The sequence below is a fragment of the Sorex araneus genome, chromosome 1 (assembly GCF_027595985.1).
Source record: "Sorex araneus isolate mSorAra2 chromosome 1, mSorAra2.pri, whole genome shotgun sequence".
In the NCBI taxonomy this organism is placed as follows: Eukaryota; Metazoa; Chordata; class Mammalia; order Eulipotyphla; family Soricidae; genus Sorex; species Sorex araneus.
The window spans coordinates 53980918-54007987 of record NC_073302.1 but is presented as its reverse complement, the minus strand read 5'-3'; the positions used below and the strand labels follow the sequence as shown (position 1 = coordinate 54007987).

Here is a 27070-nt window from a genome sequence, read left to right as displayed (position 1 = left end):
ATTAAAGTGAATCATCCTGAGGAATCCATTTTATTAAAATGTAATTCAGCTTGCATTTTCATCATTTCTATCTTGAGGGTGTTATGAAGACATAAATATTCCTGGGGAATCATTAAGACTAAAATCACAGAATCAGAACTTAAATCATTTTAGTTAAAACAGCCTTAATACCGGAAAAGATTTACCAGTGATACTTGGTTGCATCTCTTAAAGTTCCTCTAGAAAATAGTGACATTGTTACCTAAGACATTGTATTGCCTACCAAAAATAAGTGAACTGTGGAGTCTCTCTTACTTACATCTTTGAAATAAACAAAATTGTTTGAGAGAACACTCCTAACTTTTGATGGTGAGTGAATGGATCAGTAGGTAGAGTTTATCATAATCCCTCATATAGTCCGTCACAACTCATAAAACAAACTCGAATTTAATGTCACAAAATGAAAGTGTTCTAGTAACAAAGGTGAGATCTGGAATGGCATGAAATCAAATAGAAACTGCCCGGAAACTTCCCTTTGTTAAGGTTCACTATTACCTCCCCCACTTTAACAGAACTGCCCATGAGTGGATTGAAGGTTGGCTGATGTAAAGCCTTGCTTTTCCTCTTTTCTGCTTTTCTCTGACAGGAGGTAAGAGTAACCAGCGCAGAAGGCTCTTGGACAAAAGCCTGGTTGAGGAGACCTGATTCACTGCCAGACTGGTCACCCACCTCAGAATAACTAAGAGTGACTAGAGGTGGTGCCAAATTTCAAATACCATAGACTCTGGAGAGAATCCAGCAAGAGAAATGATGAAGAAAGAATTGTGTAATAGGGAAAATTGTTGCTGGGACAGGAGGCCTGGCTCCCAGTCTTAGTTTTACCACCAAAGTTTTCTGACTTTTTCTGATATTTTCATGACTTTCCCCTTTCTTTGAAAAATAATCCACAGTACCTATTTGCCTTCTTGGTTAATGTGATATTAGGTGAACAGTTCTCTGGGTCCTTTGAAACAAAGGGGGTGGGAACAATCAGGAAGACGGAAATGACTTATATTAGGAGCCCTAAAGCCACCTCTAAACCAACTGTTGAATGATTTATTGACCTAATATCCTACTACTTCCAGACCCTGAATTTCTGAATTTTCCACACTTTTTCTGATTTCCTATATCCACACACACTTTCCAGTGATTATCAGCCATGCCTAGTAGCCAGTCATCAGCTTCAAGTCATTATGAGCCATCAATCTGCTTACCCACAATGACATAGGACATTGTTCTTAGAAGTGGCATCATTCAGAAAATAAAAACTTTATTGGAATATTATTTTAAAGGGTTTTGCTTTTATTAAGTAAAGTAAAAAAAACCTAGATGGTGATTATTCTCAAATTCTCTACTATGAAGCTTATGTATAGGTTTGGTTTTCATTCTTCTAGGCACTTTCTCTATAGAGAACACTTTTCTGTAAATTGGGAGAACTAAATTGAGTTTTGTGCCAAGAATGTTAACAGGCTAATGAAGACAGAGACATATATCTTAATACATAGAATTGGTTATAGCTACATTATGATTGCTTTCAAATACACATCTTAGGATCCTCTCATTGACATTTCATTCTTGGGTTCTTTGATCCCACCTCCAAGCTTTACAACCATTTCTCCATTTCTTTATACCTGCTTTCTACCATCTGGCCGAGTCCTATTTCCCTTTGTTTTGAAAACACACCCCGAATTGTTCAGGAGTTACTTCTGGCTTTACACTCAGGAATTACTCCTGGTGGTGCCCAGGGACATTATGGGATGCTGGATACCAAACCTGGGTTGACTATGAGAAAGGCAAATGTCCTACCGGCTGTACTATTATTCCAGCCCCCTTCCTACTCTATATAACATTGCCTCTACCATAATATTCCTTCCCTATCTCCATTTGTACTACTCACTCTAATATTATCTCTCATCTTTGTTGTATCTTTCAAGAATTCTGTGTACTTGTGCTCTTGGTCCAACTGGTTTTATTTAGATGAAGTAATCAGGCAGCTGCATAAACAATAAAAATACATATTTTATGGGCTTTTGGTTTCATTTTTAGACACTGAGCAACTCAATAGTGTTACTAGTAATGTTGCAAGAATACAGTGTTGCCACACAACATCTACCAGCAGATTACCAGAACCCTTCTCACTCCCAACCCACTGAAATAGCAAACTCAGTTCTCTAGGCAGATTCTCTGTGCCTGTTATTGTTGCCATTGTTTATTCTCTTTCTTTCTTTATATTCCATATAAAATAAACCTCCTTATTTTGGCTTGCTAACAGAATCGTTCTAATTCAGAGTGGAAGAGAGCTGGGTTCATGACTGTGACTTGTTTATCCCTGTTGTTAACCGAGGATCCTGATTATTCCCTAGGGTTCTCTCTTCTTTTTCAGTAAAGAATGTCAAAAAAGAGTCAGCTGACCTGACCAGGTCTACATTTCTTTTCTGTTGCTCCAGGATTCTTCTACAGCCAGATGATTCCTTACAGATCCTGGCTCCCGTGGAAGCTGATGTGGGTTTCTACACTTGTAATGCCACAAATGCCTTGGGATATGACTCTGTCTCCATTGCCGTCACATTAGCAGGTAAAACATGAATATTCCTGTTTGGTTGGTTCAATTCAGAAAATGCCTGTGGACACTGACCAAGTAGGCCCCAGGACACATAGTTTTGTGTGAACTATGCCCTGTCTTCAGGAAGTGAAGCGTAATTAAAATGGAGATAAAATGTAAGATTAAGTAAAATAGGTGTCATAGATGACAGTCAAAGTGTGCAGGGATAGTTCATCGAATCTATCCTTTCATTGAAAGTTGGATAAGTGGAATTTTGACAAGCAGAATAAGAGGAACTATTCCCAGCAGATAAAATAACGTTAAGAGGATATATGTTGACATAAGAAGCATATGGGGAACACAAATCACGAGTTCTCTTTGAAGATTCCTTATTATTTCTTGTTGCTATTGTAAAAAAGATTTTTAAGACTCATGGTAATTGGAATTCTATGATTATGGTTTGGTGTAGGAATTTTCTTCTAGATTCTGCTTTAATTCAAATTTTTCCCAAAGATAACTGCCAATATTTTCATTTATCTATAGACATTAGGTAGAACATTCTGCATGTGGCAGCTTAAGAAAATTGCAGTCAGAATACAAAGTCACTCAAGGTGATGGTCTTGTAATAATGCATTTTCAAAGAACTTTTCTTACACGGGACGAATTCTAGCCTTTGAAACTTAAAAGTCCTTAGATGCCAGTTTATCCAGCATTCTCTTTACTGAAGCCAAGCAACTTGAGGTCACACAATTGCTTAGCTTTGCATTCGGAGTAAAGGGGAACTGAGATCTCTTGACTCTGGTCATTGTTCCCTTTACTTCTCCCCTAATCTTACCAACATCAGGTCCTTTTCCCGCATCTGGACCATGCAGTCTTTGTGGCAGTATGTGGCATGTGTTTGTATTTATTCTTTTCAATTGCTGCTCCCATCAGATGATTCAGTAGATGCTGGAAAAGCCAACATCACCTCACACTGACCTCATCCATCCGAGCTGGGATTATGTTGTCACACTGTTCTCAGTCACACATGCTACTCCCTTGCATATCTGGTTAGCAACAGTATTTCTACCCTCCGTGACCTTAGGCTGATCTGGGAAGGGACTTTTAGTAAGAAGCTCTTCAGGGAAGATGAAAGTCAGCAGTGAATAAGGCAAGTTAAGGAATCTTGGAGTCAATTAAAGACATATTATCAATGCCTCTGCGTGTGTGTGTGTGTGTGTGTGTGTGTGTAGAACATTTGCTTTCCTCCTAATGTATTCCAGTCTCAACTTTTATTCCTTATTTTATATATAGCCCAGATGCTCAGCACCGTCTTGTTAAATCTCATCTGCCTTCCACCATCCACCCTGCCTTAACATGGAACTGCTGACATTCTTCCCTTTACTGTTAGATAGTGGCTCTTACAGGGTTAATTAATACTCATGTTTACCCAGATAAAGTTAAATGCTGTCACAGGCAAAATACCCATTGTTTACCTGAACATTTTATAAGGTTAGTAGAAACCCGTCTGGAATTAAGTAAGGCATAATTATAACATCAGGCTTATCTTTAGCTCTTTGAAGAGGACTTGTTGGAGGCTGCCAAACATTCAAAGCCAGAGAAGAGAGGCCGACTGGCCAGAGTGGCACCATGGAAGGGGACATAAAGGGTAGGGGTTGATGATGAAATTTGATCACAAACTCCACTCCATGACCAGGGCTTAGGAAGTATCTGTGCTTCAATCCAGGGGTTTATTCAGCTCTGCTGGTTAATCTTAGGCATATTCATGGGCATTCTCTCTCTCTCTTTCTCTCTCTCTCTATTTCTCTCACACACATTACATATATATATATATAGTGTACATATACAACCATATATAGCAATATAACCGTATATTACATACCTATAGTTATATAGTATGCAGAGAGTCTCTTGCCCGCATGCCTGACTGTCTTCCCTGGGGCCCCTCAGTGGGGATGGGCTCCAGCTTCCCTCCCCAACTCGAGCAGAGCTCCCGGCAGCCGATGACCTCCAGAGCCTAGCCACAGCCATGTTCAAGGCCCCTCTCCACACGTTCGGACAAGCCTCACGCATGAAGGTACCGGCAGAGAAACCCAGGTGTGTGGGACCCGGGGCTGAGATCTCCAAGCCTGCTCATATCGGGACTAAGCCTCCTCCACCCAGATTTCCCATTTTCCAGTAGCTAGGCGGTCACACCCAAGGACTGCCCCCAGCACCATGGAATCCCATCAATGGCCCACATCCAGAGACTTAAAAGCAAGCTCCCAGAAGCGCACAGCTGCGAAGCGGCCACACAATACCTTATAGCCTATTTCTCCCTCTGGGAGAAACTGGCAAGCTACCGAGAGTTTCCTGCCCACATGGGAGAGCCTCACAAGGTTCCCATGGTGTATTAATATGCCAAAACCAGTAACAAGCTGGGTCTAGTTCCCCTGACCCTGAAAGAGCCTCCAATGTGGTATCGTTAGGAAGGATGAGTAGAGAGAGGCTTCTAAAATCTCAGGGCTAGAACGAATGGAGACATTACTGAGACCACTCGATAAATTCGATGATCAACAGGTTGATGAGATAAGTTGTATATAGCTATAGTTATAGCTATTATATAACTATGTAGTTATATAACTATATATTATATAGAACTATATATATAATTATATAACTACATATAAGACTATATGTCTTTACCTGGGATTATCATCTACATTTATGCTGTATCATCACTGGCATTAAGTGGTTCACCAGGTACTATTCTGACACAGTCTCTGTCAACCATTGTTGATGCACTGTAATAAATAAGATCTATTTTGTATTTCATAAGGCTTAAAGGTCATCAAAGGTTTGCATATTATAAAAGATTACCTAGAATCAAAATGTAGTAATAATATTCAAATATATGTATCAAGATCCTATGTATATCAAGACATGACCTAAAAATAACCTAAAGTTAGAGATGAAATGAGTTAAAGCATCTCTAAATCTGTTTACCAATTAGACTATTTATTAGCTATGTGAACTATCTTGAATAATTGCATGACCTCATCTTTCAAAATGAAATTAGCATTTGAGAGCATTGTTGTGTGGTTAAACAAAATTGCATGTGTGAAAAAGTACTTAACCCAATGCCAGGCACATAGCTCACACTCATAAAATGTTTCTATCTCTTTCTGTAGCTTTTCTAAAATAAAACATACCCTAAAAGTAGTTGTAAATGGCATAAACCATTAGCCAAATTTTGCTTCCATGTACTTTTTATTGTAAGTCTTCACAGTGAATGTTTTCAAACATAGACTTATGAATTTGATCGAACTTATTTGCTACCAATCCTCATAATCAATCTAGATATTCCTGTACTTTTAAAGACAATGCAGAACTTACACCTTCGTTTCAGTGTGAATATAGTCCAAACAAAGAAAAGAAATGGGGCTCAAGATATAGGTGTCCCTTGGGGGTGGAGCAATAGCACAGAGGGCAGGGCATTTGCCTTGCACGCTGCCGACCCAGGTTTGAATCCCAGCATCCCATATGGTCCCCCAAGCACCGCCAAAAGTAATTCCTGAGTACATGAACCAGGAGTGACCCAAAAATAAAAAAAAAGATAAAAAGGTACAGGTGTCCCAGATTTTGTAGGAAAGGTATGTCTTTGGTCTTTTCAGTGAGACTGAGTTGACCAAATGCACAAATTGGTTCATAATTGGTTCCAAGCAGGTGGACCCTAGCAGTGCTGCTTACTAATTCTAGAGCCTTGTGATGAGGATATGAATCCTGGCTCTCTCGATTCCTTGCTTTCTAACCTTGGGCAATTTACATTCTCGTATTCAGGATCTTTATTTGTAACTGGTGATCATAATAATTGACTCAGAGGGTTATTGTGATGTTTATATAAATGTATTGTACATTTCATATATTATGTCATTTGTAAATGTCATTGTCATTTGTTGTGAGAACCACCCATTTCAATTCCTTTAAGACACAACAGAGCTCCCAAATACTGTAGAGTTTCTCTTGCTATCTCAGTGTCCACTGGGAAAATTGGAATTTCCATCTTTAAAAATAAAAGAAAAAAGATTATAGTTCCTGGCTTTGAAGATGATTTGAGGTGAAGAGTAAGGCATATGGGCAATATGATGAACTCTCCATCTTTTGGATTGTGTGTGTTGCTAAATCTGCTTCTCAGATTTAGTCCCTACACAAATTTTTCTTTAAATATCTAAACACCATTTAATTTTAGAACCCATATAGTTATACCTTCCTTGCTCTGCTTCCTTGGGCTTGTGAAATATTCTCTCGCGTGACTTTTGCTTCTCTCCAGACTCATTCATTGTGTGTTTATTTTTTTTTCATTGATTTTGTGCATGATTTCATCTGTTAAGTTTCAGAAATTTGTGACACTTTGCAAGTGTCTCTCTGCATGGAAATGATCAGTATTTTCTTCTCCACCTTCCTGCCTTAGCCCAGGAAACACAGTCATGTAGAAGCACTGCCACAAGATCCCTTTTCATTCTAGATTGACTTAATTTTTGAATATAACTGTTTTGCTGCTCAGGGTGGAGGTGATAGTAGCATATGGCAAAGGAAAGTAATAGAGAAAAGAAGGAATATGAGGATGTCATCATTCATGGCGAGGGATAGGTATTGGGACAATCTATGACTGAAACCAGGAAAGAAAAAAAGTCACCAAAATGTCACTTTGTAACACTTTTAATATTGATTATTTTGTGTCTAGGCTAGCGGGGCATGGGGGATTAGGTATAGGGTTGTTTCTGATGTGTACAAAGATTAGAGAAGTCATCTTGACTAGATTCAGCACTCATCCAATTGCTCAGAACTCTCCCAGATCTGAATGGTGGAGGTAGAGTTTTGAAGGAAAGCAGTAGTTTTCTGTTAAATTGCTTCAGTCTGGTTCTATGGGGTTTTATCCCTACTTACCAATGTAGATGAGACCTGTCCAGGTGTAGACCACTGATGAGGTCATAGCCATAAGGGAAACGTTTTTGGTTGTCATTGATTTCATAAGATCACAAAAGAGATACTGTAAGGCCTGCCTGACATCATCAATGGAAAATGAGAAGAAGATGAGGACGGAGGGATGAGCATATCTTTCATTGAATGGAGAAAACACAGATGATCTCATCTAAAGTTTTCACAGGAAGGGAGAGACAGAAAATATTTCTTCTTTCCTGTCATGTTTTCCTGCTTTTTATGAGTTGAATAGCTGACACATATTGCATCTAATAAAGAGATCACAGGAACCTCACAGGGAAAATAAAAATAAAAGGCAGTTGCTTGGGGAATTTTTTTTCTCTGCCCCCTCCCCATTATGATTTAGTAGCTTCAATAAAAGACAAGCCATTTGTATGCTTTTCATAATGCAAGTCCATTCAGACTGGCATTTCTGAATTTTTCATCCAGCAGTTCTGTAAACCAAAGGATAATTTTCTTTCATAGAGACTGAAGAAAGGGCCTCTCACCAGTGGCAATGACTGACAAAGCAAAATCCAGTACATTAAATCAGAGAAAAATGTGGACACACTTGACTATTTTCCTGTTGTGCTCTGAGCAAAAAGGATAATGACCTATTTAGCTGCCATAAAAAAAGGTACAGCTCAGGACTCACCATGAAAGTAAAAAACACTGAAAATTACTTCATTGTTTTGCCAGTGAAATGTAGCTAAAATATTGCAAATCATGAAGGGCTAAAAGTCAGGATTTATGAAAAAGTTGAAAATTGTAATTCTGATAGATATTTGTTCATTGTTCTCCAGTGAGAAGGGGATGGGCTAGTCCTCAGCATCAGAGTGCTCACCTTGCCTGGATGAGGTCCTGGGTTCCATTGCCACCACAGGATCTGGGGGATTTGGTGGAGAGGGTATGAGAAATGGTCAGAAGAAAAAAAAGATAGGGACTGGAGCGATAGCACAGTAGGTAGGGCCTTTGCCTTGCACGTGGCTGACCCGGGTTCGATTCCCAGCATCCCATATGGTCCCCTGAGCACTGCCAGGGGTAATTCCTGAGTGCAGAGTCAGGAGTGACCCCTGTGTATCACCAGGTGTGACCCAAAAACAAAACAAAAAAGATAATGTTTAAAAGTTTTATATTATTTCCCATTAGGCTTTTTCTTATTTTTAACAAATATGGGATGATTTTTGAATGTCTCATTATCTGACAAAATACTAAGACCCTTAAGTTTTCTTTCATAAGTCCGAATGTGCTACATGTCCACTAAAGATTCCTGCTTTTCTGGAAGTTAGATATAGAGGTGAGTATAGCAAGAGAAGCCAACTTACTCTGGTGTCCAGAAGACTAGAAGAACCAAGTAGGGAAGGCCAGATGATTCAAGCAAACCCATCTCAGTTCTGAAAAAGCCTTTTCCACTTCTGTCCAATGAAATGATGGAAGTATGGGTAGTTTGACACACAGTGGTATATCCCATAGCTTTCACTTAGTCCTTTCTAGAAAAGTCTGCAGCTTTGTGTGGCTGTACTAGGAAAGGGGTCCCTTGACTGAGACTCTTCAGTGAGATGTGCAAAAGAAATTATGACTTCTTGCTGCCTTAGTCTCATAAGGAATTATCAATCTTTAACAAAATAATTGGAAGAGATAATTTCAGTAAGAAGAAACCTGACATGATGGCATTAGAGAATAAATATCTTTTGGAAGTGGTAATGAATAGTAGGAAGGAAGATGAAGCCAAGTAGTCTGGGAAGGTTTAAGAAAGAGGTAGGAAAGCATCATATTTTTGTAATTTTAGCATTTTATTATTCCAAAATTAAATTCCACACCTCTTAGCCATCACTTTCCAATCTCATTAGCCTCAGCCCTAAGTAACCACTAATATATTAGGTCTTTGTGGATCTACCTATTGTAGGTATTCCATATCATATAATACATGGTCCTTTGTTACTGACTTACTCTGATTAACATATTTTTTCAAGCCTTATATTGCAGTAAGTATGTTACATTCCCCTTTTGGATGGGATAATATTCTTTTGCATGGATATACCACATTTTAGTCTCTATTTTCCAGTTAATGAACATTTGAATTGCTTCTTCTTTATTTTTTTTTCACAAGTAGGCCACAACAAACTCCATATGCAAGCTTTTTTAGTGGTCATATGTTTCCATTTTGCTTCCCCTATATATCTAAAAGTGAAATTGTTGGTTTTTGGACACATATGTGTTTAACATTATAAGAAACCACCAACTATGTTCAAAAGCAGTGCACCATTTTACACTTCCTGCAGTATATGAGGAATCCAATTTTTCCACCAACACTTTGTCTATTTTTAGTTATTAAAGCCATTATTATAAATATAAAATGATCATTTATTGTAGCTTTAATTTGCATCTCCTTAATGTTTAGCAATAATAGTATATATCAGCTATTTACATTTTAATTTAGTAATAAACTTGATAATTTAGATAGTTTCTATTCTGTGGGGCTTTTTGTTGTTGTTTTTTTTTCTACCCTAATAAAGTCTGACAGACTTCTGTTTCCCTATTTTAATTTCAAGAAGTCTTATGATTAGATTGACTCACATAGATAGCCTAAAATAATCTCACATTTTCAGGTCAGTTTATTAGCAATCTTAATTCCACCTCTAACCCCAATTCCCTTTTTTTGATGTACTATTAGATAATCATAGATTGTAAGGACTAGTAAGGACTAGACTGTAGCTTGTTTAGTGGCCCATTTTACCTATCATACCCTATCTGAAGGGCACAGTACATTTTCATCTGTTGTCAAAGAAAAATCTAAATCCTATGTTATTAGACCTTCTAATTTTTTCAGATTAACCAAACCAACTCCCCCACCTCTCTGATAAACTTTTTTTCTACATGTTTTGCTCATGTACTATGCTTTATTTCACATAGTCAAGGGTAATTAAATTTTATTTCAATAGTTTACACTAATTAAAATCATGTAATAATCTGTATAGGTGAGAATCTTTTTTACTATTACTAAAATGGAAGCTTCTTATTCAAGTTAAATAGATTTGAGAGTGTTTAACTCATCACAAAATTTAGAAGCAGACTTAGAATTGTAAACCTGTGATGTTACTATAGACAATAGTGTTTTAAGTAGATGTATACTTGAGTTTCTTTCTTACACACAAGGTGTGTGTCCCCCAACTACAAGTTATAAATTTTCCGTATCTGAAATTCTGATATTTGCAAATTTATATGGGGGAAACTGCAAGACTAGGTGGCAAGTACAGTTTTTTTCATGACATGTTAAAAAATGACGAGAAAAATCTCTAAAAGAAAAGGGTGCTCTCATTTGTGGAATATAAAATAACATAGTATGAGACTAACACCCAAGGACAGTAAAGACAAGGGCCAGGAGGATTGGCCCATGGTTGGAAGCCTGCCTAAAGTGCTGGGGTAGAAGGCAATTGGGATGGAGAAGGGATCACTAAGTCTATGATGGCTGGAGGGATGGCTTGGGATGGGATATGTGTGTTGAAAGTAAACAAAGGGCCAAACATGATGGCTCTCAATACAATCTGTATTGTAAACCATAATGCCTCAAAGTAGAGAGAAAGTAAGAAGGAAACTGCCTGCCATAGAGGAAGGGGGTTTGGTGGGGTGGGGATAGTGGGAGGGATACTGGGGACATTGATGGTGGGAAAGCTACACTGGTATAGGGATGGGTGTTTGTTCATTGTATGACCGAAACTCAATATTGAAAGCTATAACTGTATCTCATGGTAATTCAATTCAAAAAAATTAAAATGGGCACAAGGGAAATAGAAGTGATAGAAGTTATGATGGGGATGGAGGAGGCAAAAGCTGAGAGGAAAGTAGACCGTGCAAGAGAACAGGATAGGAAGGAGTTAAAATTTTCTGAACTATAAAATGTGAAGGCATTTGGAAAGAGAGCCAGACTAAGAAAAAATTATGCATTTTAATAAGACTATCTGTAACAAAGCAACTCTTGTTGAAATTGCCAGATAGCCAGAGACTGAAAAGTTTCTGGCTGGCAAGGGATGGTAACTGGGCATTATTGTTCAATACCCATCATTACTATTTCAAATGTTTCCAGTGTTGATGGTATTTACAAGGGCTTTTTCACACTGATTTTTTGGGGCTCTTTTTAAAATTGAGATCCCATGGACATTATTTTCCATTCTGGTGTACGAAATGATGATTTGATATTTGAAAACACTGTGAAAGTACTGCCCTACTAAGTCTAGTTAACATTCCTTAATGATACATAGATATGAAAGAACGCCTTATTATGATGACAAATTTTAAGATCTACTCTTTAAATGTCCAATACAGTATTATTAAATAAATTTTACTCAACTTCAAATGCAGAAAATGTAAAATTTTCCAAATGTTAGTTCTCATTCTAGTGAGTTTTCAGAGATTTAATTTCAGGGATTCCTCTGAGTGTCCTCTGCTAATTGCAATGCCAGAAGAGACTAATGTTTATTCAGAACTGCACTAATAGTCTCAATTATTGCAGTGCATTACACATTCATTAAATCAGTGTTAAATACAATATGCTGATGTATTGAAACTATGTTAAATGTGTCTTTCTAGGTACTGACACCAATTTCCATGACCAAATCCATCGGGGGGGGGGGGGGAGTATCTAGTGGTGTTCACGTTCAGGAGCTTTTCCTGGCTCTGTGCTCAGGAATATTCCTGGCAGTGCTTGGGGCACCATATATGGTGCCAGGAATTTGAACCAGGGTTGGTGAAATGCAAAGAAAGTGCCCTAACTCCTGTACTATCTCTCTGGTACTAAAGCCATCATTTAAGTAGTGTTCTCTAAATACCCTGAACCTACATAGTTCTTCAAAATAGGAAGTAGTTGGTCTCCTTCTCACAAACAGATTTATCCTCATCTTTTCAATGTTTTTCTCTCTTTAAACTTTTTCTTTCTGTCTATTTTTTATTTTGGTTCATCAAAATCCCCAGCACTGTCCTCAGTATTTTCTCCCCAGGTGATAGCAGAGCATTGCTGACAGCCAACCTTTATGCAAACATTTTGCTGTTCTAGTGCTTCATACCAATAACTTTATATGCAATCACTTTATCACTGTCATCCCCATTGTTCATCAATTTGCTTGAGTGGGCACCAGTAATGTTTTCATTTGTCCCTGTCACATGCTATTATAGCCCAGTAGCATCTGCTCACTCCAGAAACACGAAGAGCACATTGTTGTTACTGTTTTTGGCATATCAAATACATCACGGGTAGCTTGCCAGGCACTGCTGTGAGGGAAAAAATAATTAAATAAAAATAAAGAGGTCGCACAGCCACGAATGCAATACTGCACTTTTTCCTGTCAGCAATTTAGGAATAGAAAACTAAAAGTGCAAAATGATTTAATAGCTCCAATATTTAAATCAAGTATAAAATGAATTTTACATGAAAATTGCTATATCCCATGGGATTGTTAAGTCCTTGTCTAAGAATTTACTAAGCTGTCTGTTGCTAGTTGAACCTTCTGTGTTATTGTTTTTGTCTGTGAGTTTAGTTGGCTTCTATGTTACTTTCACATCAAATTTGGTGTGATCCTCCTATAACTTCAGTATGAGGAATTAGGAGGTATCCAGAGACACAGCTACATGGTCCAGAGACTTCAGGATCTATGGTCTGAGCACTGGGGTACCTGAAGTTATTTGCAGTTTGGCATCTCTGCAGAGAACATTAGTGAAGCAGTGGAATTGAGTGCTTGGCATGGCTGCAGTGGTGGTGCATCCCAGAGTTTTCAGCCATGGGGACTGCTGTGTCCATAAATTTTAGCTGCTTGGTGTGCATCTCTTCAGAGATTTAGTCAGAAATCAGTAGAGCAGAGCCGATGGGTGAGTCAACATGGTGGCAGCTGTGGGGGGTGGGCATGGCTGCCAGGCTCTGAGTCTTTAAAGCACAATTCTTTTTTCATGGCTAAAGATAACAAGAAAACATTTTCATATGAGGGTCATAACTGTTAACACTGAAAGAAGACCAATTTGGTTGACAAGATTTTACTTAATAAGTCAATATTCACTAAACTGGATCAATTTATATTTTCTAACCAGTATAATAAGTAGCACTGTAAGTATATAACGGCCAAAATTTCTTACTCAGAGAGAGTAACACAAAAACTGCCCCACAGAGTTTTTGTGCGTTGGCCTTGATAGGAAGCAGCACACTTTGTATCTGCCGACATTCTGTTAGAACTCCGTGTGTTGACCACATCTAACTGCAAGGAGGCTTGAAAATGTCCTCGCTGCATCCCTGGGAAGAAAAGGGTTTGGTGAATACCAAATCAATGTCTGCCATAACTTTTAACATGGAGGAAATCATGCTGTTGAAAAACAAGTTTCTATTAGCAAAACCTTGGATGTCAGCCCTGAGAAAAACGTTACTACAATGCTCTCTGTTCTTGGCTTTACTCTAAAAACAAACTTTTCGGCTCCTCTGGCTCCTCTCTCAGTCACCTTTAGACTGGGCCAAGGATATTTTTCAAGCACATATGTTCATATTTTTTTCCCACTGGGTTTTGATTTGACTGGGAGTCACACATAAGGGCAAGAACCTGAGCCAGAGCCCAGATTATGCACAGGAATGTCTTCTGAGCACTCGCTCCTGGAGCTGCTCCCCTGCAGGCCTCCCCTGCTGCAGTCTTCAGGACCAGCACAGTGTCAAACTGGCAAACACCTCTGCTGGGAATACTTTCTGAGGTGGCACACTCCTATCCCTAGTATCTTCATAGCCTTGGCTGCTGGCACATAACTGAGCTCACCCTTTGAACGAGGGCTGCCCTTGCTTACTAGTTAAATCCCTACCCCATTTTTTCATATCACTTTTAAATGAGCCCTTTAGCCTAAAGCCAAGGGGTGTGATGAGGTCTGAGCAGGAGTATTTCTCTTACTCCTGCTGTTTCTGTATCTGACTTCTCAGAGGAGCTTCATTCCTCATACTAGACCTGTCACTGTCACTGTCATCCCTATGCTCATCGATTTGCTCGAGTGGGTACCAGTAACATCTCCATGGTGAGTCTTGTTACTGTTTTTGGCATATCGAATACGCCACAGGTAGCTTGCCAGGCTCTGCCGTGCGGGCGAGGTACTCTCGATAGCTTGCCGGGCTCCCCGAGAGAGGCGGAGGAATCCAACTCGAGTCACACACGTGCAAGGTGAACGCCCTACCCACTGCACTATCACTCCAGCCTGTATTAGATCTAGTAAGTGGAAGATTATTGTAGCTTCCATTTCCTTGTTTTTAGTAACTATGCACAGATATCAAACTATAATCACCTGAGCTGGCTCTCATTCTTCTATGACATTAAATGTACAGGTCTATTGAAAAGGTAATATATCAACTCAATTGATTTCCATAATTGACACAGGTTTTATTGGCTGGAGCACAGATTCAGAGACAATAGTCATAGCTGCTGCAGTGCTGGCAGGCCTGATTAGCTGAGGTCCCACTCATCTGACTGAGGATTTGTGGTGGGGCTATTTTCTCTTGCACTTTTTTTCCTCTGCTTTGTCTATTATGGGGAGTTTTCTGGTGCAACCACCTGGACCTTCATTTTTCAGCATGCTCTGTTTCCATTTCCAGTTTTTATTTATTTTCCGTGATTTGCAATAATATGTTTCAGGCATAGATTGTTTCAATATTATTACACCTACCACCATCAGCACTGTCCCTCTAACAAATGCATTTTACACATTCTCTTAACACTGTATCACTCTCACTATATCGCTGTCATACCATCACTCATTGATTTGCTCAAGCGGGCACCAGTAACATTGTTAGACTTGTTGTTACTGTTTTGGGCATATTAAATATGCTACAGGGAGCTTGCCAGGCTCTGCTGTACAGACTAGATACTCTTGGTAGCTTGCCAGGCTTTCCAAGAGGGGTGGAGGAATTGGACCTGGGTTGGCCAAGTGCAAGGCAAATGCCCTACCCGCTGTGCTATCGCTCCAGCCCTTAACACAAACATAATCTATCATTTAACTCCTTCTCTGTATCTCTATATTTTCCTTTTTTAAAATTTTATTGAATCACCATGAGATAATTACAAGCTTTAAGTTTGGGATATAATCACAAAATGATGAAACACACATCCCTCCACCAGTGCACATTCCCCACCACCAATATCCCTGATAACCCCCCCTTCCCTACACTCCCCCTGCCTCCATGCAGACAATATTCTCCATACTCTCTCTCTACTTTTGGGCATTATAGCTTGCAACACAGACACTGAGAGATCATCATGTTTGGTCCATTATCTACTTTCGGCATGCATCTCCCATCCCAACTGATTCCTCCAGCCATCATTTTCTTAGTGATCCCTTCTCTATTCCATCTGCCTTCTCCCCTCTGCTCATGAAGCAGTCTTCCAGCTATGGGGCAATCCCCCTGACCCTTGTATCTACTGTCCTTGGGTGTCAGCCTCATGTGATGCTACCCTACACTCTACAAATGAGCAGTCCCTCTATGTCTGTCCCTCTCTTTCTGACTCATTTCACTTAGCATGGTACTCTCCATGTCTATTAATTTGTAAGCAAATTTCATGACTTCATCTTTCCTAACAGCTGCATAGTATTCCATTGTGTAGATGAACCAAAGTTTCTTTAACCAGTCATCTGTTCTAGGACCCCACTTCTAGGGCACTTGGGTTGTTTCCAGATTTCAGCTATTGTGAATAGTGCTGCAATGAACATATAGGTACAGATGTCATTTCTACTGTGCTTTTTTGCATCCTCGGGATATGTTCCCAAAAGTGGCTTGCAGGGCCATATGAAAGCTCAATTTCTAGTATTTGAAGGACTGTCCGTATTGTTTTCCAGAAAGGCTGGACCAGTTGGCATTCCCACCAACAGTGAAAGAGCGTCCCTTTTTCCCCATATCCACACTAGCACTGGTTGCTTTTGTTCTTTTGAATATGTGTCAGTCTCTGTGGTATGAGATGATTTCGAATTGTTGTTTTGATTTGCATCTCCCTGATGCCCGTCAATGTGGAACTTTTTTCATATGCCTTTTGGCCATTTGTATTTCTTTTTTGAGGGAACTTCTGTTCATTTCTTCTCCCCATTTTTTGATGGGATTGAAGGTTTTTTTTTTCTTGTACAATTCTACTAGTGTCTTATATATCCTGGATATTAATTCCCTTATCAGATGGGTATTGGGTAAATATTCTTTCCCATCCTGTGGGCTCTTTCTGTATTTTGTTCACTATTTCTTTTGAAGTGCAGAAGCTTCTTAGTTTGATGTAGTCCCATTTGTTTATGTTTGCTTCCACTTGCAGGGTCAGTGCTGTTTCATCCTTAAAGATGCTTTTAGCTTCAATGTCATGGAGAGTTCTGCCTACATTTTCCTCTATGTACCTTATAGATTCATATCTGATATTGAGGTCTTTAATCCACTTTGATCTGACTTTTGTGCCTGGCATTAGACAGAGGGCAGAGTTCATTTTTTTGCAGGTAGCTATCCAGTTTTCACAGAACCATGTGTTGAAGAGGCTTTCTTTGTTCCACTTCACATTTCTTGCTCCTTTATCAAAGATTAAGCGGCAATATATTTGGGGGTCTGTGAAAGGATATTGAACTCTGTTCCATTGGTCTGCAGGTCTGTTTCTAGCCCAATACCATGCTGTTTTAATTACAACATCTTTGTAGTAGAGTTTGAAGTTGGGGAAGATGATGCCACCCATCTTTTTTTCCCCAAAGATTGCTTTAGCTATTCATGGGGGTTAATTGTTCCATATGAATTTCAGGAGTGTTTTGTCTATTTCTTTGAAAAATGTCATGGGTATCCTGAGAGGGACCGCATTAAATTTGTAGAGTGCTTTGGGCAGTATTGCCATTTTGATCATGTTACATGTTAGTTCTCCCTATTCATGAGCAGGGAATGTGTCTCCATTTCCTAGTGTCCTCTTTTATTTCTTGAAGTAGTGTTTTGTAATTTTCCTTGTTTAGGTCCTTCACCTCTTTGGTTAAGCTGATTCCAAGGTACTTGATTTTCTGAGGTATTATCATTAACGGGATTGCACTATCATGAATGGGATTTTTTTTAAATGTCTCTTTATTCTATTTCTTTATTTGTATATAATAAAGCCATGAACTTCTGGGTGTTGATTTTGTAGCCTGCCACTTTACTATATCGACCTATTGTTTCTAAGAGCTTTTCTGTAGAGTCTTTAGGGTTTTCTAAGCATAGCATCATATCGTCTGCAAATAGTGATAGCTTGACCTCTTCCTTTCCTATCTGTGTGCCCTTGATATCTTTTTCTTGTCTGACTGCTATGGCCAGGACTTCCAGTACTATATTGAATAAGAGTGGCGAAAGTGGGCAACCTTGTCTTGTGCCCAATCTTAGAGGGAAGGCTTTTAGTTTTTCCCCATTGAGAATGATACTTGCTGTGGGCTTGTGGTAGATGGCTTTGACTATATTAAGGAAAGTTCCTTCGATGCCCATTTTGCTGAGAGTTTTTATCATAAACGGGTGCTGGATCTTGTCAAATGCTTTCTCTGCATATATTGATATGATCATATGGGTTTTATTATTTCTTTTATTGATATGATTATTTATGTTGACTGACTTGCAAATGTTAAACCATCCTTGTATCCCTGGGATGAATCCTACTTGGTCATGGTGTATGATTTTTTTTGATGAGTCGTTGGATTCTATTTGCTAATGTTTTGTTGAGGATCTTTGCTTCTGTGTTCATTAGGGATTTCGGTCTGTAATTCTCTTTCTTTGTGGTATCTCTGCCTGCTTTTGGTATCAGGGTGAGAATTAACAATACTAAATATATATGCACCTAATGAGGGACCAGCAAAGTACTTAAAATAACTACTCATAGACTCGAAGAAAGACATCAATAGCAACACAGTACAAGTGGGAGACTTCAACACTGCTTTATCACCTCTTGATAGATCAACCAGACTCAAGCTTAGCAAGGACATACTTCATCTGAGGGAAGAAATGGAAGAAAGGGATTTCGTAGATATATAGAGGACACTTCATTCTCAAAAAGCTGAATACATTTTCTTCTCAAGTGTGCATGGAGCATTCTCCAAGATAGACCACATGCTGAGCCACAAAACATACCTCCATAAAATTAAGAAGAAAGAAATTGTATCAACAATCTTCTCAGACTATGATGCTCTGAAAGTAGAAATAAATCACACACACAAACAGAAAACTAAATTAAACAGTTCACTATTGAACAACGAGTGGCTTAGAAAGGAAATCAAAGAGGAAATCAAAAGATTCCTGGAAACAAACAAAAATGAGAACATGAGTCCTCAAAACTTATGGGACATGGCAAAAGCTGTGTTAAGAGGAAAGTTTGTAGTTCTACAAGCATTCCTCAAGAAGGAGGAGCGAGCCCACATAAGTAACCTAACCTCACAGCTTAAGAGTTGGCGATTGACCAACAAAAGGAGCCCAATCTGAACAGGAGGAAGGAAATAATAAAACTCAGAGCAGAAATTAATGAGATGGTAACCCAGAAAACAATCCAAAAGATCAATGAAACCAAGAGCTGGTTCTTCGAGAAAATAAACAAGATCGATAAACATCTAACAAGACTCACAAAAAAGGTAGAGAGAAAACTCTAATAAACCAAATCAGAAATGAATAAGGGGACATTACAACAGAAACTACAGAAATTCAAGGGATCCTCAGAGATTACTTTGAGAATCTTTATGCCACAAAACACGAAAACCTCGAGGAAATGGATAAATTCCTAGGTTGCTATAGCCTCCCAAGGCTGAACCAAGAAGACCTGGAATACCAGAACAGACCTATCACCATCAAGGAAATGGAAAGGGTAATAAAAAGGTTTCCCCAAGCACAAAAGTCCTGGCCCAGATGGATTCACTAGTGAATTCTTCCAAATCTTTAAAGAGGACTTACTCCCAATCCTCTTTAAACTTTTCCAGAAAATTGAAGTATCAAAAACACTTCCAAACAGTTTCTATGAAGCAATATCACCCTGATACCAAAAATCTCTATATTGTCTTAACTAACACCTATAATTAAGGTAATAGTAGCTGAGATGGGAATAATTAATCCCAAATGTGGACAGTAGTGTCACAGAGAAGTTCTGACTGATTAGGTGCTTATCCAGATAATCTAAAGTGGCTTATTATTGTTGTAGTTTGACTGTTCCAGTAACCATTAAAGTAAGAAGTCCAAGTTGGAAAATTCTTATAGAAGAGTAATAGTTGCTCAAAAAGAAGTCTCTTACCAGGAGTCAGAGAAATTCATTTAAGAAAAATTGAGAGCGTAGCTTATTGGAACATCAAACTTAGGTGTAAATCAGAATTACGTATAGAGATTACTACTTTTCATTCCACCTCTGGAGTGGGATTCAATACATTTTTCTAATAGGTGTTAGAATATATGCTTAAACATGATTTTGTTATAAATTTCTATTGATTATAAATATTTGAATAACCTTGTGCTTTGTCTAATAGTCTTGTAGGCACGAAGACTATGTTAACAACAGTGCCATTAGGGATAGAACAAAAGGCCATTACTTTTCAGCAAAAGCTCTGTGTAATTCATTAAGGGCTGGATTTAATTCAATAACATTTGAATTTTATAGCTATACACTTGCTGCTATAAAAACCACCTTTATTAAAAATTCCTATAGGAAAAATAACTTGGTAATTGTGAGTCTGAAACTCTCTGGTCCCTAACCTACTTTTCCCCATTGGCACAGTTGTTTTTATTGCACAGTGAGGCACCTATTATATTATTGCAGGACAGATTATGTTTTTAACAAGCTTCCTGGGGGTTCCTATGGAGCCAGTCAAAAAAATTGGGGGACCCCCTATAGCAAGCACTGGACATTAGGTCAAAGTTCTGGATCTATTTTAGTCCTATAACTTGTTGGTCTATAGCCTTGAACCAACCTTGAAGCCATTTTGATCTAAAGTTCTCTGTTGATAAAAAAGGTAAATGTTTTTTATCTGCTTCTTAGAGTTGTTCTGAAAACAAAAGTATTGATGTAATTCATATATGTGTGTACCATATATTAATTAGCTAGATTTTTTGAGAATTGACAACCTATTTATTCTATGTCAGGACTAGGTAGTAGGAATGAAGATGAGAGAAAGAGTTTCGCTTCTTGGCTTTTGTAGAGGTTATGTGGTAATCTAGCAGTTTGAGAGATGAGTTACATACAAGTAGCACTGTAGCACTGTCGTCCCATTGTTCATCGATTTGCTCAAGCGGGCACCAGTAACATCTCCATTGTGAAACTCGTTGTTACTGTTTTTGGTATATCAAATACGCCACAGGTATCTTACCAGGCTCTGCCGTGCAGGTGGGATATTTTTGTAGCTTGTCGGGCTCTCCAAGAGGAATGGGGGAATCAAACAAGTAAGCAAGATTAATTCTGAACATGATTTTGCTCATGAAGAAAATTAAATTTGCAGTGATACACAAGGATTGATAGAGGAATGAAGCAATGTATGCTTTAGGTGGTTATTGAAAGCTTTACCATGTCTTCATTCATGGTGATTCAAATAAGCAAAAGATAGCCATGCAGATCCTGTGGGTGGCTGATATTTGGGAAAGGAAGAACAGGGCCAATTATGCTCATGTGTTGAAGAAAGAATGGAAAGCCAATGTGGCTATAGCACAGTGACAGAAGGTGAGAAGGACCTCCTTGAGGAAGGAGAGATAAACATCTGGGCCTGAACATGTTGGAGCCAATTGAAACTTATTGGAGCTGGAGGGATGGTAAAGGAGTTAAGGTGTTTGTCCTGCATGCTACTGATCCCAGTTCAATTTCTAACCCCTTATAGTCCTCCAGCACTACCAGGGAGTAAACTCAAGTACAGAACTACTCCCAGTAATCATCAAGCATGAGCCAAACCACCCAAAGAAAAAACTTTAAATTTTGTTCTAATACACTGAAAAAGCACTCAATTGTTTTAGCAGTTGAGTTATGCTGATTCATGGTTTTGAATGAGCACTCTGGTTATCATTAAGAAGAGACTGTAGCAGATGAAGAGAAAGAAGACCAGCAAGGCTATGCAGCATCTGACTAGTTAAAGTAACAAAAAGGCAGTTAGATTTGGAATATGTCTGCAGTTAGTGCTGGCAAGGATCTTAGGGATAGAGAGAAAAGCTTAATACAGCAAGTCCTCAAATAATAGTATTTCCTTCAGTGTAGCTTTATATAGCATTAGTGAGAGGAAAAAATTGATTCTGGGCAATGGTCATGATATGAACGTGCACATTATCCCCGTGTTGGTGTGATTTTTCTCAGGGTATTCCCATTTCCATCCCTGGAGATGTGCTTGTTAGGTACATTGGCATGTCTAAATTGCCACGGTCTAAGAGAGTGTTAGCATGAGTCATGCACTGGGAGGGCTCAATCCTATCCAGGGGTGAGTCCCACCTTGTACACTGAGCTACTAGGATAGGTTCCTAAAATCCTGAGCTAGGATAATCAGCTGAGAAAGTCAAGTAATGAATCACTGTTGTTTACTGTTAGACATGTCTTCTGTTCTTATTAAGAAATCGGCTCCTTTTTAAATGTGCTACCAGAAATGTGCCAAGGAACTTACCTTTTGTTCTGTCAATTAGCCAATGGAACAGGGATATAGTTTTGTTATACTTCATTCAATGATACTGTACTAACATACGGTGATATTAAGTGAGGACTTATTGTAAGCTGATATAAATTCAGCACTTATTTTTGTGACCTATTAAAATCTTCCTGCAATAGCACTGTTCACAATAGCCAAAATATAGAGACAACCCAAGTGCCCTAAAACAGATGACTGGTTAAAGAAACTTTGGTACATCTACACAATGGAATACTATGCAGCTGTTAGGAAAGATGAAGTCATGAAAGTTGAAAGTTACTTATAAATGGATAAACTTGGAGAATATCATGCTAAATGAAATTAGTCAGAAAGAGAGGGACAGACATAGAGGGACTGCTCATTTGTAGAGTGTAGGGTAGCATCACATGAGGCTGACACCCAAGGACAGTAGATACAAGGGTCAGGGGGATTGCCCCATAGCTGGAAGACTGCTTCATGAGCAGAGGGGAGAAGGCAGATGGAATAGAGAAGGGATCACTAAGAAAATGATGGCTGGAGGAATCAGTTGGGATGGGAGATGCATGCCGAAAGTAGATAATGGACCAAACATGATGATCTCTCAGTGTCTGTGTTGCAAGCTATAATGCCCAAAAGTAGAGAGAAAGTATGGGGAATATTGTCTGCATGGAGGTAGGGGGAGGGTGGGAAAAGGGGGTATACCCGGGATATTGTTGGTAGGGAATGTGCACTGGTGGAGGGATGGGTGTTTGATCATTGTGAGATTGTAACCCAAACATGAAAGCTTGTAACTATCTCACCACGGTGGTTCAATAAAATTTTAAAAATTAAAAAAAAATCTTCCTGCAATTACTACACTCAGAAATAATTATAGCACTTATCAAGTCCCCTAAATAAAGTAGGTGTGTGGAGAACCTATGCACCTACTCAAAGTTGAGTGCTTCGAAAATTTACTCTAGTGTCTTAAATTTTTAAACAAGAATATAATATTTATACAGTTTTTATTACCACACTCCCTACCAGCACCAAAATGTCACCATTTAAATGACAGTAACATTTTCTTTCCTTCCACTATGTACTTTAGGTTAACTCAGTCCTATTTTCAGTGTTTGAGGCTTTGTTTTCATTGGACTATGGCTATTCCCTTCCTTTGCTTCCTTAGATACTACCAGTGAGTGAGATCATCTGGTATACATCCTCCACTCCCATTCTTCTTGTAGCAAAAAAGCAAGACTACAGTAAAAAAATGTTGTGGTTTTTTTTTTAAGCCCTTCAAAATGTATAGGCTCATTTGTTTATTTAAAAATGCACAAACCATCCCAGCTTTCTGGATAACATGTTCTAACCTCAGTCCTTCCATCCTTATTCTGTTTCTGAAATTTTTACAGTATGTAAGTGATTGAATGGGCGGAATATTTTATATCATGCAATTACTATTTTTTTCAAAGAAAAAATAGAGGTAAATGCCTAGGTATACCAGTTGTTAATCGTTAATTCATGTTTCAAGAGAATACCCCAAATCTCTAGCCTTCATGTACTAAATCTTACATTCCTTTTCGTTTTCAGGAAAGCCACTAGTGAAAACCTCACGAATGACTGTGATCAACATCAAAGAGCCTGAGATCACAGTTGATGTGGGAAGCACCATCAAAACAGTGCAGGGAGTGAATGTGACAATTAACTGCCAAGTTGCAGGTAAGAAAATCATTCATGTGTCAATTCATTTGCCCAAACATTAATTAGTCCTGTGCTGGGTTAGGTAGTACAAAGGTAAATATATATTCTTCTCTTAGAGATTCAGAGCTAGTAGGAAAGCTAAGTTACAGATTTCAAAAATTGCTATAAAAAATTTGAGACAGGCGTGATGAATGGAGGTGATTTCTTTGTCTTTTAATTTAGCCTTATGCACTTAGCTTTGATGGAATGTGATAACAATGGAGGCAATGGATGTTCCAATTGGATAAGACTGTGAGAAAATTAATGGAATTCTAAAAGAATTTAAGGGAATGGGTTGTGCTTTGGTGTGGCTGGAGACTAATATGGAGGAATGGTATAAAGGAACTTTTGCTTTAGACAGGTGGGTGGCAACTATACAATAAAAGACTGTCATTTCTTGGCCAAGAAGGTCAAACAAAAGTTGATAGTTTGTTATTAGAGAAATTTACTTCCAGAAGAAATAAAACACTACAGAAAAGAGACATCAAAGTAATTTAGAGAAAAGATGATAGAGACCTGGGAACAGACCCATGGTGGTAAAAAGGTAAGGAAGAGACAGACAACATTAAACCAGAACCTGGAACTTACATCAGAAGTAAGCATGAGTTATTAAGGAAAATAGCCAGGCCTGTTGGGAGCTGTAACATAGACCTTGTCCTCTGTGAGGCCTTGCAAACTCACGGGCTTAAGGGGTCATAAAGTCATATTGAATTTAAGTTGTAGTGGACAGTATAACATGGCTTTAGTTGAGAAACAAAGATCACCAGCATAAAGCCAAATAAAGCCCATCTGATAATTCACCATTCCCATACCTTCAACCACAAGTTTGTGACATCTACCCTTAAGGATTTTCATTCCCACTTTGGCTAGAAGAAATGAATTGAGCCTGGACCCAGCTTCAGTACACATTGTTGTCCTCATAATGTATACTCTGCTTGTGGCATGCACTACCATGTGCTCCCATGCTAGCCAAGTCTGCAGAGTAAATAGGTCAAGAGACCCCTCTTTTAAAGTTTTCTTCATCTTATATATTGGCCCCATCATCAGAAGATTTTCCTCCCTTTAGTGATTTATAAAGCCAAGGAGCCTATTTTAGAATAAGTGGGGAGATCTTAGAATATGTTGTTTCCAAAGAACAACCTAATCTTACCTTATTTGAAATGTTCCAAGAACTCCAGAAAAAATCAGAAATATTAATTTATCTCTGTCATCACATATTTCCTTCTTTAAAGCTTCCCTTGGTCTGTATATCCAACTTCATCTATGAAATATTCTGGAAACAGTTCCAGATAGAGAATGAGACAAGAACCTCTGAAGGGAGTGAGCTGCCCTTCTTAAAGGGACTGAGAGAGCAGATAAGTCTGTCAATTCCCAACAGATCACTGTGAACACTTGCCCCAAAGATAGGCCCCAAATGGAGCTATAACAGACCACATTGTATCTTGATTATGGGCATTGATAGAGGTAAAAAAAAAAATTGGAAGCAAAACACAGAAAAACTAGGATTTGGCATTTTAAGGAATTTAAGAAAATTTGAATCCATGAAGAAAATTATTTACTATTAGGTGCCCCAAATGCTAAAATCACTTTAAACTTTTCCACTTCACATGGAACCCTGCCATCTCAATTTCATCCAAAAACTTATTCTTGGTAACCTGAGCACTGAGATATTATGTCCAGTGTTGAGTTTCTGATTTTATTTTGGGGGGTACTTTGTTTTGATTTTTGCTGCCCAGACATATTACCTAGCTTATTTTAATTTTTAAACATGGATCCATTTGTATTAATTATGAGTAACTAAAATAAATCTCCACATATTTGTCATTGTGGTTTTTATCCTAAGTACGGATTTTATTCACTATGTGTGGGGTCTGATTTTGATTATTCAGAATTAGAACTTACCTTGTGCTGTGAATTTACCTTGTACTGAGTCTCCATTCAAAATCCTAATAGTATTAATACTGAATGACAGAGAAACTACTTTTACTTTGCTGTTATAGGTGAATCTTAGGGCACTTTATGGCATATTTTTAATTGTAATCGCTATTATTGGTTTATACCATTGTGGACTTATGCGATTAAATATATGCATTAGATGCACCATTTCCAAAACCTTGATTTTTAAGACCTCATCATCATCAAAAAAGACACTACTCATTCCTTTTATTCTGCTCTCTTTTCCTTCTGCTAACTACCATAGTTTTATAGCAAGTCTCAGAGTAAATTTTGTTGATTTTGGTCACTTGTTTGCTTTCACTATTATAGTCCACACATTAGTGAAATCATCCTGTAATTGTTTTCACCTCACTACTTACTCCATTTAGAGTAATTACCTCAAGGTCTATCTATTTTTGTCCTAAGTGCATAGTTTCATCTTTTTAATATCATAGTAGTATTTCATGAGATATATATAATCACAACTTTTTTATCCAGGTATCCACTAGTAGACATATAAATTGACTAAATGTTTAGGTTACTGTGAATCATTCTTATGAAAAATAAATAGCCATATAATTTGAAAATATTGTATAATTTACATAGAGCAATTCATTCATATGTGTCTGAGATGTTAGCAGTTTTTCATTAAACTTTTAACTTTTATTCATGAATACATTTACCTTAAAAAATTCAGGCTCATGAGTTATTTACCATTCTTAAGCATAAAATGTATTAAGATATAAGTATGATTAGACTTTGTCTTAGAAAATTATCCAATCTGTAGTTATACATAGGTAGTATTTGAGTTCAGAAGATTGAATAATAGATAGGAGTTACAGGAGGAGGGAAGTTTTCTCCAAACAAAGTGTGCAAAGGTCTAATGTAGAATGAACATGCACATTCTGAGCTCTGAAATATGACTGGTATGGCAGGGGAGTGAAGGGAAGGGAGGGTGAGGTAGGAAGGAGAGATTGGTGTGACTGAGAAGTGGGTGTGGGGAGCATTCAGGAACACCATCATGCATGTTCTCATGCATTATGGTACAATTTTGGAATTTTATCCTAAGGACAAGGGAAAATTTTGAAGGATTTACATAAAAGAGAAAATTATTGAACTAATGATGTAGAAGCTGAATAATTACTGTTGGGCAGTATATTATTTAGGGTAAGATAGACTCCATTAATATTAGAGTCAGATATATAAAGAAACAAACACAATAGAAATTATTATTGTTTCCCAAAAGATTGTCCCTGGTCAACTGCCCCAAAGAGTTATTTAGGTCATAGAATGTTTCTCAGCTATGTTGAACTTAGG

The 27070-nt window shown here is 38.2% G+C and overlaps 1 protein-coding gene across 2 annotated transcripts in view; it reads left to right on the top strand.

Annotated features, from left to right (window-relative positions):
* ADAMTSL1 (ADAMTS like 1) overlaps positions 1-27070 on the top strand; it is a 488758-nt gene that overhangs the window by 367313 nt on the left and 94375 nt on the right. For both annotated transcript variants that reach the window (XM_055147244.1, XM_004600171.2), the window contains 2 exons: positions 2466-2593; positions 23669-23797. In XM_055147244.1, the coding sequence (XP_055003219.1) occupies positions 2466-2593; positions 23669-23797 (257 nt within the window). The remainder of the gene's footprint in view (positions 1-2465; positions 2594-23668; positions 23798-27070) is intronic.